General features: G+C 53.3%; 1 protein-coding gene across 1 annotated transcript in view; it reads left to right on the top strand.

The window, feature by feature from the left end:
• Nucleotides 1-16,277, top strand: part of LOC119108088 (ankyrin repeat domain-containing protein 27) — a 56,352-nt gene that overhangs the window by 1,826 nt on the left and 38,249 nt on the right. The window contains exons 2-3 of the mRNA XM_037231668.1: nt 2,855-3,101; nt 3,593-3,723. Of these exons, the coding sequence (XP_037087563.1) occupies nt 2,855-3,101; nt 3,593-3,723 (378 nt within the window). The remainder of the gene's footprint in view (nt 1-2,854; nt 3,102-3,592; nt 3,724-16,277) is intronic.

Below are 16,277 nucleotides of genomic sequence, written 5' to 3' on the forward strand. Positions count from 1 at the left end.
CGGGTCGTCATCAACATGGGGCGATATGCCCTGGCCGATGCGAAGCCCCTTGGAGGGATATATCATGTTTCGTTGGTCCGGTCCCTGAAGCAGGAGACCTTCTGGCCCGCGTAGTTGACCCGGGATTGACGCGTGAGGCGTCATTAACGCAACAACATCCTCGCTCACGCAGGTGGTCAAATAATTGGCACATAAATTCCAGTTGAGCTTAATGGGCCCATGCTGGAAAAGGGATGGAGGGCCCACCATTCGGCACTGGGGGCCCTGACCGGCAAAGGACTCTTCTATTAACTCAGTGTGAGCACTCATCACAGATTCTTGTGTCCTTCAGTTGTCAGAGGGCCTGGACCAACGCAAGAGACCCTTTGCCATTCAGTCTCTCGTCCCCATCCCTGTTGAACAGATCTTTCCCTGACCAATTCGAGGCCCCGTATTGACACAGAATGCCCTGTTAGGCACTGTGGGACCCTGAACGACACAATAGGTCTTCCAATGTAAATTGCGGGCCCGGCCTGGTCCCTGCTTGGGAAATTGGCCCCCAGAGCTCAGACCAACACGTGGCCGACTGTTCGTTGCTCGTGATCTTTAGCCGAAAAAGAGGAACGTTTTTTCTCAGGGGTCCCTATCAAGAGATCATCTTACTGACGTTTGAGATCACGGCCCTATGGGCGGGGATTCCTAATGTAGCCTACAGCCAGCCCTTCGGACTTTTCATCCATCCCATCGGGCCCTCGATCTTTGGTCTCGATATCCCATTGAAGGGCCCGAAGGGGCCCTCAAACACCGCTCCGACTCGGGGCCACTTGCCGCCACAGGACCCCTGTTCGGAACTGTGGCTCCCAACCGACACATCACTGTCAGGGACCTAACCTCATTGTGTCCGGGACCCCAAATATTGCAAATCGCGGGTCCCGGCCTCGTCTCCGTTTGGGAAATAGGTCCTAAGGGCTCAGACGGACATGGAGCCGCCTTTTCAATGTTCGTGGTCTCTGACCAACTTAACCTGCATTGTCTCAGGGGTTCCTGAAACGATGCAAGAGGACCTCTGGCTGATATGTCAGGTCACGACCCTACGGTTTGCGATTCTTTATGTGACATGCAACTGGTCCTTCGAGCCCTTATGCTCTTCAACCGGGCCTTTGATAGTCGGTTCCGGATGCTCTTCAACCGGGCCTTTGATAGTCGGTTCCGGTGTGCCGCCCGGACCCCTCTTCGGGCTTCATCAAACACTAACCTTGGTTGGCCCTGTTCCCTTGCGAGCACAGGACCCTCTGTTAGGCACTGTGGAGCCCCTGACAGATACAAGCCCCCCGACCTGAGTAAATCACTGGCTCCGGGTTTATAGCGGATTGGGAAGTGAGTCCTCAGGCCCATTCCGACACGGAGCGGACTATGTGGTACGGTGGTACCTGACCGACATATAGGCCCATGTCGACTCAGGGCGTCCCCGATCTGCGCCCGTTGTTTGAGGGTCCGTCTTCGCAGGTCTGGGTTCCTGAAGAAGACTCCGACCAGCCCTTTATGCCCTTAAACCCTTGAATCGGACCCTGACCGTCAAACCGGGCCCGAGCAACATGGCCTTTAACGGACTCGAGGCACCTTGACAACACAGAGCCCCTGTGAGGCACTTTGGGCCCCGAACAATGTAAATCGTTGGCTCCGGCTTTGTCCCTGCTTGGGAAATGGGCGCTTAGGCGCGTGCCGCCACAGAGCCGACTGTGCGTTACTGGTGGCGGCTGACCGAAATGTAGGCCCTTATTAACTCAGTGGGCCCCTGATCAGCGCGCAGAGCCCTCTGGCTGGCATTTAAGTGCCTGGCCGGCCCCGTGAGCCGGGGCCCTGAATGAGGCCTCTCGCTGGTTTTTTGAGCCCTTTATCGTAGGTTCCGAGAGGTTGAAGGGCCCCTCGGGGAGGACCTACGAAAGGGAGGGAGCACGTGCCCCTGTGCCCTCCCCTGCCCGCACTTCTGGTATCACATTGGTTGTTCTCTTGTTAAAGTTACTGAATTGGCTGTTTTGTGGTTTGAATCAGCTGTTTCCATCACATCTTTCAAACATCATTTCCATCCTTTGATATTCATCCACCTATCAGATCATCTTTAAATGAGGTCTGATGAGTAAGAAAGCGAGTATCATAATACATGGACAAAAACAATTATGCCTTTTAAATTTGAGCATATATCAAATTATTGCTAGCAATTTGCAAAGCTTGATTTACAGATATTGCTTCTTTGAAAAGTAAGAGGGTGGGGGGGGGGGGGGGGGTAAGCAGAGAGCAGAGGACTATGCGGCAACCAGCTGTGCACTGACTTAAATCTACAGTTATATAAATAATGATTCAGAGTAACCAGATTGTGAAAATGATGCTTTGTCTAACAAATTTGTTCTGAAGGAAAATGTTTTCAGACCAAGGCCATGTTCTTCAGGTTTGTGTGAGCCTCCGCAGTATTTGTGGTGAATAGGCTCAAAAGTTGAGATCCAAGAGGGAAATGTTAGGATTAAAAAGGGGATTAAAACGGACATATTTCTTTCAGCTATCTTAAACAATTAAGGCTACCAAGCTTGATTTGTGAGGTAACGGCAGTGAGGTGGTTATGTCATGTCCCCGGGAAACCAGAGGTGCAGGGCTCGATGCCCACGGTGTCTACCGTTTCCACCAGGGTGAGAGGCGGCGACGCCATATAGGTTCAGCAGATGAGTGCGTCGTGAAGGCCCAGTGGCGCGCGAGCTTGATACGCTGTCAGCTGATCGTGGGCCAACTGTCCCGCCGTGTTGTGACGTCAACGAGCGGGAGAGTCCCGCCACAGCAGACCTCACCCCTAACTCATCCGCTGACGGCGAGCTCGCCTCGGCAGGCGAGCAGGCCGACGCCGAGCACGTGACCAAGGACCGCGTGCTGTCCGGCCTGTGGACGCCGGAGGGCACGCTGCTGCACATGGCCACGCGGCTGGGCCGGCCGGACGTGGTGCGCGCGCTGCTGTATGCCGGCGCCGACCCGGGCGTGCAGAACGCCGACGGCGACACAGCCGTCCACCTCAGCGCCTCTGACACCATGCGCAGCGTGTACACCGACGAGCTGTTCAAGGCCACCGCCCAGTCCAAGTGAGGGACGGGAGCGAAAGGGCCTGAGGGAAGAGCTGGTTAGGAGAGGGGTTTCTCCGCTCAGTGAACGTGAGGGACGGGCACTGGGGGGGGGGGGGGGGGCATGCCGCCACGAAGTCCAGGTGAAGGATGGACGAGTGGGGGGGGGGGGGGGGGCACGGTCTAGGTGAGGAATGGACAGAGAGTGGATTGATAATCTCAAACTCGCCATTCCCACTGTGGGGTGACCTCGTATCTCACCCAACAGTGAGAGCTGCATGTGACACCGGGTCTTCCTCTGCCAGAAGCCAAGGTGCCTTGTGTGACCCCATGTCTCCGTCAACCCACAGTGGGTGCTGATCTCATGTGCCCCTTTACTGGCATTAGTACCATGTGTTATCTCGTGTTTCCATCTACCGGTAGTAGGTGCCGTTTGTGACCTTGTATTGCCCTGTACTGGCACCCTGTACTGGCAGGTGCTGTGTGTGACCTCGCGTCTCGCCTCCCGCCAGTGAGGGCCGTGTGTGCCAGCTGCTGGCCGCCGGTCTGGGCATTAACGCCTGGGACAGCCCTCTCAGTCGCAACACGCCGCTGCACTGGGCGGCCAATTTCGCCGACCGCGACATGATCACCTGCCTGGCAGGTCAGTCCGAGCCGCCGGTGGCGCCGCCTACCGGCTCGCGGTGTGCAGCCCGCTTTCGCCCCGAGGAGGCACCACCATACGCTACCTCCTCGGCAGTGGGCGGCGAGCCAAGAGCCGTAGCAGTGCGGACTCTGTTCATTTGGAGCTCCCTCTGCCTTATCCTTACTTGCCTTCATCGGAAGCGATGGGGCGAGAGACACAGCTTCCATCGATGTGCTGGGCACCAGCTGTGGTGGAAAACAACATGAAACATAACGTTTGGTGAGTTAATCGTAGCGTGGCACCAGCTCAGTGATAAATGCATATGTTTTTCCGTTCTTAAACCGTTTATTTATAATCCACACTGAAGTTTCAGTCACTCTTGAATGAAGGTCGTTCGAGTTCTGCGGAAGTGGGACGAACCAGTGCCCAGGATTTACACGCTGTGCTTAGTCACCATTGTCCGGTTGCTGTCTGCCTCCAGGAGGCGAAGCCTGCGCCGGATTCTCACCACACCATGAAAGGCTACTCAATATTTAGAACAAAATGTGCTGGCAAACACTGTGGCGCACGGTGGTGTACTGTTGGCAGAGCGTCAGTGTGCCTGAGCAACAGAGATCGCCTCGTAGCCCTTTGCTCAGTGTATTTGCCATCTAGGCTCAGCTTTCCATTGATGCAGCTCAGGCAGTTGATCGCAGAGTTCCCTCCGCCTTTGATTATCTTGGGGCTCGGGCAATTGGTGGCAGGGCACCCTCCGTCTTTGGTTTTCTTGGGACTCAGACAGTTGATGGCAGAGCTCCCTCCTCCTTTGGTTATCTTGGGAGATTATAACGCACACTATACCGTTTGGGGTTGTGATGACAGCAGCGCGCGGGGGCGTACTGTAGAACAATTTATTCACGAGGAGTCGCTCCGTGTTTTGAATACGGGATCTCGGACGCATTTTACGTTACCGCCAGGTCAGACGTCGGTTTTGGACCCAAGCCTGGTGAGTCCGCAGCTCGCGCAGCTTTTTACTATATACCTATACTAGACTATAGCCGACGACCCTATGGGAAGCGACCACTTCCCAGTGTGGTTGGAGTACTGTGACGGAGCGGTCCGCAGCCCTCGACCACGACGGTGGAATCTTAAAAAAAGCAGACTGGAGTGAGTCTCAGCTAGAGATGAACTTTGGTGCACAGGCCGTGGATGGTGCAAACTACTCGATCGAATACGTCATATCCGCGTTTTTTTACGCGCAGCGAACGCAAGCATTCCAAAGACATCTGGGGCTCCTCGTCGCACCCCGGTAGCGTGGTGGACCGACGAGTGCCGAGCTGTTATCCGGGCACGTAGGCGGGCCTTTCGGGTCTTTGACCGCCACGCCACAACCGATAATTTAGTCGCATTTAGGAAGGCGAGAGCTTTGGCCCGGCGCACCATCCGGTAGGTGAAGCGCGTCTTCTGGCAAGAGTACGTGGAGCGTCTAAATCGTTTCACTTCTGTGTCGCTAGTAAGGTCACAAATTAAACGTGTCTCTGGCCAGTCTTCCGCGGTTCCTCCACCGGTTCTTGACGTTGGTGGCGGGACATTTTACATCCCTGGTGACGTCGCCAACGAGATCGGTCGTGCGCTTGCGGAATATTTTGGAGACGGTGACGTTGATCCCCAGTTCCCGCGTCAAAAGGCGCATTGTGAGGCCAGTCCAGTGGACGTTTCCACCTCTGTGCAGCTTGCCTACAACGAACCATTTACAATGGTGGAACTAAGGGCTGCTGTTGGCAGGCTTTGGTGTGTATCAGAGGATCCTGACGAGATAGATAACGATATGATCCGACATCTACCCATCTGCGTACTTGACGGTCTTTTGGCCATTTTTATTCGTTTTTGAGAATGAAGCGAATTTCCGAACCTTCGGCGAGAACCTGTTGTGGTGGCCTTTTAAAGCCAGGTAAGAGCGGCAAAGATCCGCTTCACTTCAGGCCCATCTCACTTATATCTTCACTGTGGAAGCTAATGGAGAGGCTCGTCAGTGGTCGTTTCTCTTGGTCTTTAGAGAAACATACCATTTTTACATTTCTCAGTGTGGTTTTAGGAAACACCGTAGCATCTTACACTTACAAACTACAAAGTGCCTCACGAAGACCATATAAAGGATTTGTGAGCCAAATGTTTTCAAACCCTGAGTGTCCTGAAGTGCATCACGTGCACATCATATCGTGCGTACAGGGAAGCGCTCTTGCTCTTCCGTCACTTTCATATCAGATCCAAGCTTGACTATGCTTCTTTTGTTTATAAGGGGGCTTGTCAGTCAGTAGAGCGCTCCTTGAACACGATACATCACACTGCCTCACGGATCACGGCAGGCGCATTTGGGACCTCTCCGACAGCGGGCCTCGATGTCAAGGCCCACGAGCCCCATTTGCCCACTGGGAGAAAGATACTGGGCATGAGATACGCCTGTAAGTTGGCACAGTTCTCCGATCGCCCAACATACCAATGGGTCTTTCGCGCAGAACAATACGCATGCTTTCTGACTGGGAGAGGACATCAGATCGCACCTTTTTGTGTGAGGATGTTCATACTTTTGCGGGGATGTGCCATTCGCACACGGCATGTGATTCCTTGGGATATTGCTGAGACCCTCCGTGGACACTGTGAAGCTCTACCCGACCAGCGGCGGATGTCTCGCTTTCTCGTTTCGAGAAGAGGCAGGTGTCCCGGGACGAGTTTCGACTGAGGTCGTTGGAGTTGGTCGCGTCATACCCCGAATCACAAGACCTACACGGACGGTTCGAAAGCGGATGCCGGTGTTGGATGTGCTCTTGTGCAGGTTCCTGTCACACGGTATTTTGCTTTGCATGGTCACGCATCGATCTTCACGTCCGACCTAAAAGCCATTCTTAAAAGCACATCATTTCATAGAAATTTACAGTGACGATCAACACGTAGTTTTATCGGACTCTGTTAGTAGCCTCATGACACTGCAGGATTTGGATTCATCACATCCCATTGTTCAGAACGTTTTAACTCTTCTTACTACACTGTCGCGAATCCGGGAAGCAGGTGGTATTCTGCTGGATACCGAGCCACGTTGGCATATCGGGTAATGAAGTAGCTGATGCCGTGGCGAGGCGTGACACACGCATTTGACATCCCTACTTTGACAGTCCCTGCTAACGACCTTATATGCAGTGTTACCTGTACACATGTTGAAGCAGTGGCAGGCGAATTGGGATGCGCATGCTGCCAATAAACTGAGGGAGTTGGGAGCCCCGTTGGGACCATGGGCGTCCAGCTGTCGTATGGTGAGGCGGGATGAAGCGACGCTATGTCGCCTGGGAAAAGGACACACGTACGCAACTCGCCATTACTTGTTATGTGGGGAAGACCAACCACGATGCCCTCGCTGCGGGGATCGTTACACCGTACATGTCTTGATAGATTATTCCCACCTGTCCTCGGAACGGATGCACCATTTTGGATCAGGGTCAGTGCGCCAAACACTCTGTGGTATGTTGGGAGACGATTCCACTTTGTGAAATGACGGCCACATTTTTAGTTGTCGTGAAGACATACAACTGCACGCCATATATCAGACGTAACCTTATCTCCTCGCTCTGTTCAAGCATCTGTTAGATCAAAAGGGAGTTATGGGCGCCATATGACCAACGTAGTCGGTGCGCCCCAAAGCCCACATCACCGTCATCGAGGCTCGTGACACCTCCGTGGCATCACCATCACTGCTGCGCGACATCTAATGTCCAGACACGGTGGTGTCGCTGCAGGGCCTGGCGCGCAGCACCGCTGCTGCCGACCGGCCGCAGCGGCTCGGCGCGCCGCCGTGTTTTGCGGTGGTCCGCCGCTGAGCTCGCGGACCCGGAGCCCGTGGCGTGCGGCACGTGGCACGGCTGGCGCCTCCCTCCGGAGCCATGACCGTGGTACCACCAGTCCATAGTAATCCCACGGACTGGAGAAAGAAGACTGCTGGTAATCCCATGGGCTGATCATCGCCAGTCCATTGTAATGCCACGGACAGATGATGGTGCCGCATTGGGTCCCGGCTGCAGTGCCCGGTGAAACAAAAGTCGAGGGCCGGGTCTGGACCTGGGCCGGCTCTGGGCCTGGGCCGGGTCTGGACCTGGACGGGGCGCCATTCGTTTTGTAGCCTCCTTGAAGGTGGGCGGCTGCTGATCTTCGGCGGCTAGCTGCCTGGGATGTTGGCTGGCGGCCGCCACGTAGGTGGGCGGAAGGTCGTCTCCCGATCCTGGTGCCAGCGACCCCCCTGCGAGGGGCGGCGTCCGCTCTTGTCGTGGCCTCTGCGCAGGGTGCTCTCACACAATGCTAGCCGGAGCCAGTTGTCCCCTGTTCGGGTGATATGACCATTCGTGGAATGCTGGAGACGGCGCGGGCGGCACGGGCGCCGACCCAAGCGCTGCCGATTCGCGTTTAGCACACTGCCAGGCATAGAACCAAATCCACAACGCAACGAATAGGCACGCCAAAAAGACCGCGGCCGTGTTGAGTTCGTTGGCGATGGTCACGGTGAGCTGCTCAACGGTGTCTAAGATGTCTGCCTCGCACGGATAGACTCTGGCTAATTCGCCCACCAGCACTCTTCGACTGTCACGTGCTGACACTTGCGCTGCTCACACCTGTGGTCAGGCGGGTTCACTCCATTTGCAGCGCACACTGCCACGTATTCGTGGAATGGACCAACATCGCACTGGCCGTCAGGTTCTATAGGATTGACCCACCGGCACAGACTGCTTCGATGCCACGAAGTGGCAGAACGGCGCGCTTGCACGACTCCGGTCGTTGCCACCTACCGGCACACCAAGGCACTTGCGCTTCGAGGTACTGCCGCCACCACCGCCCGGCACAAGCAGTGTCTAACCGCCTTGAATTCGACAGTTGCCACGGCTCTGGAGATGTACAATCGGATATGTTTGACTTCCCCTTTCCGACATTTTTGTAGAAATGCAATGTATAGGGTTAAAATCTCCTTTCATGTAGATTATTTTTTATTGCCCCCGAGCAAAAGTGGAATGGGATGAAAGAGTATCGGTCTAGGGTACTGGACGCCATGTTACCAGGTCATTTGTCGAGAAAAAAAGTTTGCAGAAGAAAAGTCGTCTTAAGACGCACTGGTAGGCGTAAGACAAGTTTCAAAAATTTGTGCGGGGGGACCAACTCAAGGTTGTTTATCAGGGAGACAAACCCGTCAATCGCGGGCTAGGGGGGGGGGGGGATAGACAGGGAGGACTGTGTGCGCCCTTATTTCACGTAAAACATGTGGGAGATGAGTTAATGTTCTGGTTGCTATGCTACACATACACCTACAACTGTTTTCTACTGGTGCACAATCTTACCCACTGGATTTATTTATACCATTCGGAAAACAAGGGGACCCAACTACTGAAAATTACTCGTCCGTATCAACATTGTTTCCTTGAGAAGGCAAAATTCCACGAGCGGGTTGGCATTCTTGGTCATTGGTGGGGCTTCTACCTCCACCGTCGTACATGACAAAATACGGCCTGGGCACAGCCAGCCAGACTTCCGAATTCGAGTCTATGGGTCAGCGTTGCGTCGAAAGTTTCATTTGCCTAGATGTCGGAAACTGATTTGCGAGATGTAAGGTTTTGTTGCCGCATTTTAGACAGCAGCGAATTAAAAAACTTCACACGCTAACTTCCAAAATATGACAAAACGAGAAAACCGGAATTTCTCCTACAAAACCGAGTCTTAGAACGAATGCCCTTCTTTCGGACGTGTCTTGTCTGAACCCTGCTCCCATCCACCGCCGGCGGCTACTGCTCTGAACCGGCTGTCCCCTGCGTGAACGCCTGCAAGCTGATCGCATGACAACGTTGCTGCATGTTTATGAACCAGCATCACTACTTATTGGTGTGTAATGCAGATTGGCGCCTGCTTCAGTACGTATTTCCGAATTACCTACCCTTACACCATAGAACAGCAGAAAATACACTTTCGGAAACTGCCTGCTTTAGGCACGAATTTGTTCACCGGCCATTCATTTGCCCCTTCTTCAGCGTGGTCTGTATTTAGCGTATGCATTTAGCGTAACTCAGTATTTTACGAAACAAGGTGACTTTTCATGCGTTGCCGGGCTTTTCGTGCAACATCCGTAAATTTACCATTATCACGCTATCTGATAGAAAATTTAGTCGTTACTTGCAACGCCTGGCAGTTTCTGGGACCTTTGTTTTCACCATTACCACCTCAAAAAAATTGGCATGCACTGATTGGCTCAACGCAAGCATTAATGAATAATGGAAGACGGCAACCTCCCTCAAAACTTTGCTTAGGTGGGACTAACAAGCTTCGAGGTTTTCACAATTTTCTTGTTCAGACAGGGCACCGAATCATGACATCTAAACAAGCACGTTTCACACGCTGGGTGGCACTTCGGGTGCGTAGCGCTGTACTGTTTTGGCCCTGCGCCACGAGCTACCTGGTATACCTCCGCTGCTGAATCAGAGCCGTTCAGAAATGCCACTCGCAAACTCATGGCTTTCTGATCGTCGTTGTCAGCCGCCTTTGATGCCGGTGCATACTCCAACGTGTTCTGAAAACATGCTCCAAATAATTTGTACATTTAAAACCATGGAGCATCACAAGGCTGGTGCCTGGCGAATTAGTTTGGTTAATTGTAGTTCACAGGGTGAAAGTACATTGCAAATACCGACGGTTCAATCACACAGAAAACATAGAACGGCCACACAACATAGTTTGTGTTTGATTCAGTCAACCCTTTCTTGTAACGCCCAATGTTCTTCTAACATTTCATACCATGCTTACGCATTATCAAAATCTTGATCAAAAATAAGAAAAATGAAAGGGACAAATTTAACATGATAAACATTAATAGTCGGCGGGGCAAGCAGCATACCAACGGTACGTATGGAAAACGCCCGCGAATTCGGGGCATTTCAAGGTATGGTTAAAATTTGTAGCTAGGTAGGGTTCTAGCGGTAATTTTGTGAGAGTTGCATAAAACCCCGGTATAAAATAAAAACCTGTTTTTTACGTGGCATGCTGGAATACGCCGTCTATGACGGATCTGTCAATAACTCCATGAACCTATGCTGAGGCGGCTAAGCAGGCAGGCAGAAAAACCAAGGGTATACAAAAAGCCGCAACGAAGCTGTTGGTACTACAGCAACCTAGAGTTTACCCAGTATATGTCCGTTCCCCGTAGGCACATGACAGGATAAGATGCTGTCATTTACCCCATGACACACTGAAGCGGATGGCTAGTCAACTGAATAAATCGGCATGCATGTTTAAGGTGGCACAACAATAATCTGGGCGCAGATTAAGTCTGAAAAAGTGGAGGGGCCAGTTAATACTGCTGCCCCCCCCCCCATGCGCACACCTTGAAAAAATTGGGGAGGCATGAACTCTACCCCCCCCCCCACCCCCGCTCGCTCCCACGCGGGACAGCAGTGCGTTGTATCACCAAAAATATTAGGCGTTTGACACTCACCTGAACATGTGGTATGTGCAAAATTGGCATAAACAGACTTCACTCCCTAAAAATGGCGAATGTTAGCACTTCCAGTTGTTAACAGCTTTAGGTCGCAAATCTGTCCGTCAATTGAGTCATGAGTCATGAGCAAAAAATGAGTCAATTCAGACAGAGCTGTCTTTGCACGGTCCTTGAAACGAAAATGGCGGACTTAATGACAACAGCATAAATTTGTATTCTACCACTAGCCATAAGACTTGCCCTTTTTCTTCGTATATTTGTAAACATCATTAGGCATCTTCATGCAACATTACGATTTTTTGGAGCCAATCACGCAAATGTAAAACGATGCTTCAGAAAGTTATTTCTCAAACCACGCGAAAACAGCTCTCCGTACATACACTCCGTCACTCATGATAACGCACAGAAAGGGTCTACAAGCCCAATACCTCGTTGGCTTGTCTTTGGCTTAATACCTCGTTGGCTTGTCGGTATACGTTTTTACACCTCGGTCTCGAAATGCGTCGGGCCCAGCGCACATATGGCTGGGGGCAGGCCGCGTAATGCAGTCAGAGCGCGCGAACCTATACTTATCAGACTCGGATCGCGTGGGAGATGCGCGGGCCAATCGACTGTCCACTAGAACAACGGTGACCGCCCGGTCTGTTAATAGGATTCCAGGCGATTGGCTCTGGTTCTGATGTCGTTGAAAGTTTTTAAGAAGGTTGACGCAGTGGCACAGGTACCTGCTTGGGTGAAAATCGCGTGAGCCTCCACAGTCTGTCAGTCAAATATGGTCGTACTTCTTCCATCTGGAGATAGCTCTGGCCGCGAAGTTACAAAGCTTCTGTGGTCGCCCCCCTCGTGTGCTGTCGCCCGCTCCAATAAGTGCTACAGTACCGAATGGGCGATATCATCACGAGTCTCCCCAATAGCCTAACCGAAGTAGACTGTGACAGTCAATGTCTGCTGCGACGGACGCTACGGAGCAGGTCAGTGTATCGCCCAATATCTGCTGCAACTGACGCTACGGAGCATGTCAGTGCATCGCCCAATGTCTGCTGCGACTGACGCTACGGACCATGCGAGTGCATTGGTCAATATCTGCTGCGACCGACTCTTCGGAACATGTGAGTGCATTGGTCAATGTCTGCTGCGATTGACGCCTCGGAACATGTGAGTGCATCGCCACGCAACGTCATCAGTATGTGCCAAGAATGCCGTGCGCTGGCCAAACACATCATCCAGATCCCGCAGAGCGCGAGAAGCGGCGACATTGACACGCATGAACTGAATCGTAACTATGGGAAGCCCGACCCCTTGGATGAGAGCTGAAAGTCATGAGCCTACTTTTTGTGCGTTACATTTCATGCCGTGTTTGTTAAACCACCAAGGGAGGTACGGAATGTACCTGCATAGGGTTAACAAGGGAGCCAATGTTGTTTTATATTCCAGAGACCTGAATCCGGATGTCTTCCGCGTATTGTACGATGCAGGATGCCTGCGCCTTCCGCATGCAAGGACAAGCCATCGACATGAATCGGGTACACCAGGGGTCCCAGGGCTGGCCCCTGGTGGTGTCGACAGGGTTCAGAAGTGGCCACGAGTCACGCTCACTAGATGGTGTGTGGACACGCGCTTGTTACCATGTTGACTAGGCGAGAACAGGTGATGAGAAGGCAAAATAACAAATATACATGCTCAGCGCGGCCGGCGATGTTTGTTAATGTAGGCAAAAAAGATAGCCCGGAAGTCGGACGCTTAGCTCAATTTTAGAGACTTTTCGATGTGATGTACTGACGTGAGTTTGCATGGCCTGGGAACGTGGCGGGAGGGGATGAGACTGGCATTTACAGTACAAAAGATGAAAGGCCACAGAACGTGCGCCAAAGTTTTACAAATGAAACGCCAAGTCGATCAGCACCAGCCAACAAATGAAGTGCTGTTGCACGATCTCGCCGCGGCGCGGCGCTGGCCGCCCGGCAATGTGCAAGATAATCGGAAGCCCCCGCTGGTGACCCGCCACAGGCACACCTGCAGGCACGGTCCAGTTGAGATCACTTGGCATGCACGGTTACAGACCTTTTCAATCCTGATTCCTTTCCACATTTTGATAACGACATTGTGAGTGTCTCAAAGGTAAAGAAAACCATGTCGGTAGATTTTGTCAGTTGTCAGGCGTTGTCAGTTCTTCGAAATGCGCGACAAGCAAAATATAAAAATTGTCAAAAAATGGCTTGGTACAACGCCGGGCTTAATAGCTTGGCATTACTTGGGTCATCCTCTGAGCTTTATGCCAGCAAGGACACCCTATCAAGTGACTTAACGACATTGCCAAGGTCGTGACGTCTGAACTGTGGATGGAACTGCGTTAAAGTTACAAAGCCAGATTCGGCTCATCACATGACTCCATGGAAAACATCATCAAGACATCAAATACCTGATGTGAGGGTCCTGTCGATTTATCGGGAGACACGTGGCTCTGTCTTGACAATTTCCTGTAACAGATAACCTGACCATTTTGCGATATTAACATGGCGAAGACAAGTTTAATCATCAAAATGAGACGCCTCGTTGTGGACTCGGATCGCAACTTCGGTATCGCATACCAACATTATATTTGTGTAAAGAGTGTATTAAATATAAATATAAAAACATCTCTCTGCATAAATCCTGATATGAACGCCACAAGAAGCGTATATGACCACATGACACATTACATTACATTGCACCTTATAATCGTGACGCAGTACCCGAGGCAGGCCATTAGCCTCGACGCCTCGTCACCCACAGCACATCACTGTCGCGCGCCACTGCTTCTCAAACGTGGTGCTTGCACCACTGCCGCGACTTTTCAACAGCAAGCGTGAAGCACGGCCCGGCGCTATGCCCGGCATGAGACCGCTGTGCTACGTCACGTCTGGCACGGATGACGTCACACTCCATCGGCTCGCGTAAAATCCACACTGTGCACAATGTATGTGTTCTGATAGAAGCCCAGAAACCTTCGAATGCCAAACAATGCGGGCCTAAGAGGAACTTTCCTCCCTCCCACCTCACCTTTTGGCTGCGTCCCTGTTTCCGAGTCAGTGTCAAAGCACCGTCGCACCACGTGTGCAAAGCGTGGCGTCACACTCCGACAGCATTTGTGAAACGCGCAATCTTGCGTCGTCTGTTGACCCTGGCAGGAACGCTGAGTGTCTTTCACCGCGTCCGATTTCCATGACGCCACGTTCCAAGAGCACGTTCGAAGCGCGCAGTGTAGCGCAGCACATGTGCTGAGGCAGTAAGGCGCTGTCGTTGCGGAGCGCGCCACAGCCATTCGACTCCTGCCTGGCGCGCCGCTGCGTCCCTGCGCTAGCTGGCCGCCCTGGCGCCAGGACTGATGGCTGACCCCCTGCTCATGTGGTCGGGTCCGCTCCCGGCGGGGGCCGGAAGGGCAGCGGCGCCGCCCTTCGGCGCCGGCCCTCTGGTGGCCTCGACGAAGGAGGGCAGGTGTGGGTCGTCGGCCGGTGTCGGCCACCCCCGTCCGACCGCCTCGACGTACGTGGGCGGAGGGTCGTCGCTCGCGCCGGGGCCCCGCACCTCGGCTGTGGGGGGCGCCGCGCGCCCGTGGCCCGGTCTCCACCCAGACGAGAGCTCCGGTGCCAGCCGGCCGGCCGGAGGCGGCGGCTGCCCGGCCTCGGCGGCCGGCCGGCTGCTTCTCGCCGTGCGGCCTGCCGCCCGACCCGCGCCGCTCGCTTGCCGTCGGTAGCAGAAGTAGTAGAGGCACACGCAGAGAGCCAGTGCTGCCAGGAGCAGTAGTACGGTGAGTCCGAAGCTCATGGCGCGCGCGCGCCAAACTTAGTCAACACGGGGTATGTGGCGACCAGCCCTCACCACTGACTGTCGCGTACTGCTGGCGCGCCTGCGCGGAGTCCCCCCCCCCCCCCCGCCACCGTCCACCGCCATTTGCGTTGCCAAACTCGTCTGACGCTCACCGGATCGGCACGCCCTTGCATCAGAGCTGCAGTATTTGGACCGCCTGCCCGTTGCAAGCGGGCTGCCCACCGTCGGCGCTCGGATTCCATGGATCTTTTTAAGTCTAGACTCTCAGTGCTCAACGTAATATGGACAGTTTTGATGCCATGAAATGTGTCTAATGTCGAGCCCATTGGTGCCAAGTTTACATTTGAGAGAGTTGGATTTGCTTTCATTTGCATTCCCAATAACCGCTTCCGTGGCTTCAGTCAGATGGCTGCCCGCCCCCACGTACTGCGGCTAACCAGTGGCGCCATCTGTGATGGTGCCGTTATGGCTGAGAGGGACCGCTGATGTCGGCGTCTGCTGAGCCGAGGCTGACCGTAACCGACGGATGAGATCAGATCCCAGTGCGCCTATGGTGCCGTTATGGCTGAGAGGAGCCGCTGATGTCGGCGTCTGTTGAGCCGAGGCTGGCCGTAACCGACGGATGAGGTCAGATCCCAGTGCGCCGGTGTGGACTGGCTAACCGCTAACGGCAATGTCCCCTGCGCCGCTGCTCGACGTGGCAGACGGCTGCTCACATCCTTCAGCGTATCACGGGCGGCATTAGAAGATCAGCATTCAACAGACGGCCTTTTGCGTAAAATTTGCAATCAGTTACTTTGAAACTCTTACCAAGTGATTTCTTGAGAAAAGGAAATAAAATAGAAGCATGTTTTAGGTGTACGTAATTAAGTGCACACGTCTGTGTGCCTGTTTCCTTTTCTAGCCTGATGCACGGCCGTGGTTATGCTGGATTTCACAATGGGGTGGGGTCAGGACTTAATAATGCTGATCGGAAAAAAGCGTCTTAGCGCGCCACACTTGCGAAACTTGATCGCGTGATGCATGGCAACGTTTCATCTTTTTATTATTGTTTGTAAGTGCGTACCTTGCTTTTTTAGTTGCCGACATTCATTCACACGTATACACATGAAGCAAATATTGGATACGAGGGGGAGCACGTACTCGCGTGAGCCTCAGCGGTTTCCCTGCGTTTCAGCCGGCTTCAGCCTCAGCCGCTTCCCTCTGTGTGGTGCGATGCCAGCCTCAGCCGTCCTTACCACTTCCCCCCCTCACTTCGTCTCAGTCTCAG

Source organism: Pollicipes pollicipes, unplaced genomic scaffold (assembly GCF_011947565.3).
Source record: "Pollicipes pollicipes isolate AB1234 unplaced genomic scaffold, Ppol_2.1 Scaffold_2555;HRSCAF=2994_pilon_pilon_pilon, whole genome shotgun sequence".
Lineage (NCBI taxonomy): Eukaryota > Metazoa > Arthropoda > Thecostraca > Pollicipedomorpha > Pollicipedidae > Pollicipes > Pollicipes pollicipes.